This window comes from Apaloderma vittatum, unplaced genomic scaffold (assembly GCF_000703405.1).
Source record: "Apaloderma vittatum isolate BGI_N311 unplaced genomic scaffold, ASM70340v1 scaffold31715, whole genome shotgun sequence".
NCBI classification, from domain to species: domain Eukaryota; kingdom Metazoa; phylum Chordata; class Aves; order Trogoniformes; family Trogonidae; genus Apaloderma; species Apaloderma vittatum.
This window is the reverse complement of record NW_009719355.1, coordinates 1-1725: the sequence shown is the minus strand read 5'-3', so window position 1 is coordinate 1725 and position 1725 is coordinate 1. Positions and strand designations below refer to the sequence as shown.

The 1725-nt window shown below is 50.6% G+C and overlaps 1 protein-coding gene across 1 annotated transcript; it reads right to left on the bottom strand.

The window, feature by feature from the left end:
- Positions 1-384: 384 nt before the first annotated feature.
- Positions 385-1669, bottom strand: VPS25 (vacuolar protein sorting 25 homolog (S. cerevisiae); the record flags this gene model as incomplete). Its single annotated transcript, XM_009870608.1, has 3 exons — positions 385-497; positions 990-1065; positions 1581-1669. Coding segments are annotated over 3 exons (278 nt in total), but the record flags the coding sequence as incomplete, so codon positions are not given.
- Between the last annotated feature and the right edge of the window lie 56 nt (positions 1670-1725).

The window sequence follows — 1725 nt, the reverse complement described above, 5'->3', positions numbered from 1 at the left end:
CAAAGCACTCGGCTGGCAGGAGGGAAGGAGGCTCCCTTCGAGGCCAGGCTTGACCAGCCAAAGAGACTGCTCCATGGCCCCTGCAGGAACAGAGATCTGCGAGAGGAGCAGTCCCGTTATTCCACTTGTGGGTGGTCCCTCTCAGAACCGCCTAGAGCAGCTTTAGCGTCTCAAACACAATCAACAGGGAGAAAAGACAGACAAGAGGATTTCTGAATATTCCTAAGAAGTCATGTCTCTGGAAGGCTTCACAGATTCTCCTCGCCCCAAGAAATCCCGAGTGTGCAGCTGCTTGCAGTCACGGCTTGGAACCAGGCCAGGAGAGCGAACCCTCGCAGCAAGAACCACGTCAGCAGCCAGGGAAGAGAGGGGAGGGGGCTCCTTTCAGAAGAACTTGACGCCTCGGCCATCGTCCAGCGTGATAATTTCAGCTTTGTGCTCTTGCTGCAAGGCTTGCAGGGCACGCAGCAGCGTGGTCTCGTCCAAGCCGTGGAACTCTGGGGAAGGACAGAGATCTCCATCAAGAGGGTGAAAACCAAAGCAGAGGGCTCCGGAGAGCACCTTTGAGGCTCCAACGCCACAGCAAACCCAGAGACACGGCTACACTGACGGACTCATCACTGCATCGCTGCGTCAGGAACAAAGCCTGAAGGTCACAGACAGAACAAAATGAGTCACAGCAGTCTTGAAAGCAGCACAGAAGCCAGACATAAAGAAAACCAGCCCTCACCTCACCAGATAAAGAGCAGGGCACTGGGAAAGCTTGTGGGGCAGAGGGAGGTTTAAAATGCAAACAGCGATAGCAAAGGGAGATGGTCGTGCAACGCGGTGAACAAGCCTTCAGAGCAGCACTGGGCAATCGGTGTGAGCTTGCATAAGCAATTTTAAAATATTCAATCTACAAAACTATAATCTGACAATCAACTGCTGACGTGCTCAAATCAAGCGTGCTCTGAAAACCTGCCCTGGAGCATAACCCACAACATTACCTTCATTCTCTGTATCATCTCCACTGGCCAGCTCATACAGCGTGAACACAGAGTTGGTCAAGCCGTTCTTCGACACCTGGAAACGTAAAAGCAATACAGCCACAAATCTTGTCTGTGTGATTTAACATCCTCAGCACGATCTCTCATACACCTCAGTGCAAGCAAAACAGATTGTGGACAGCACTGGAAATGCTCTGGGGCACAGGTGAGCCATGAAATGATGCTTAAGGGAACGACAACATTTCCTTTCCCTGCCCCTCTGCTTTTTCTGCCCACGTGTTTCACAGTAAGGACTCGGGATACACGAAGGCAACACAGTAACGCTGCTCTGTCCTCACTGTGGAGCAGCCAACTGCAGTGGGAGGGGACGACTGGATCCACTGCTCACACTGCGCCTTACAGCAAACAAAAAGCTGTTAACAGCTCTACACTTCCCTGCAACAGACAGAAACTGGAGAAGGAAGGTAAAAGCAGTGAGGAAATAAGAGAAAAATATTACAGTGGTCTTTTTCACAAATTGCAGCCAATACCACCTGTCCTCCTGGACACTGAAAGCTTGGCCTGCGGGCAAGACAGCTCCTGCGTTCTCACCCACTGATAGATGAGCTTTCCCCATTCTTCTGGTCTCCTCCACATGATCAGAAAACTGGTTTTGTTCTTATCTAACCATTCCAGATTCCCTAAAATCAACAGGGGGACAAAAAAGGTACTTAATCAGAGCACAAGTCTACAGCAA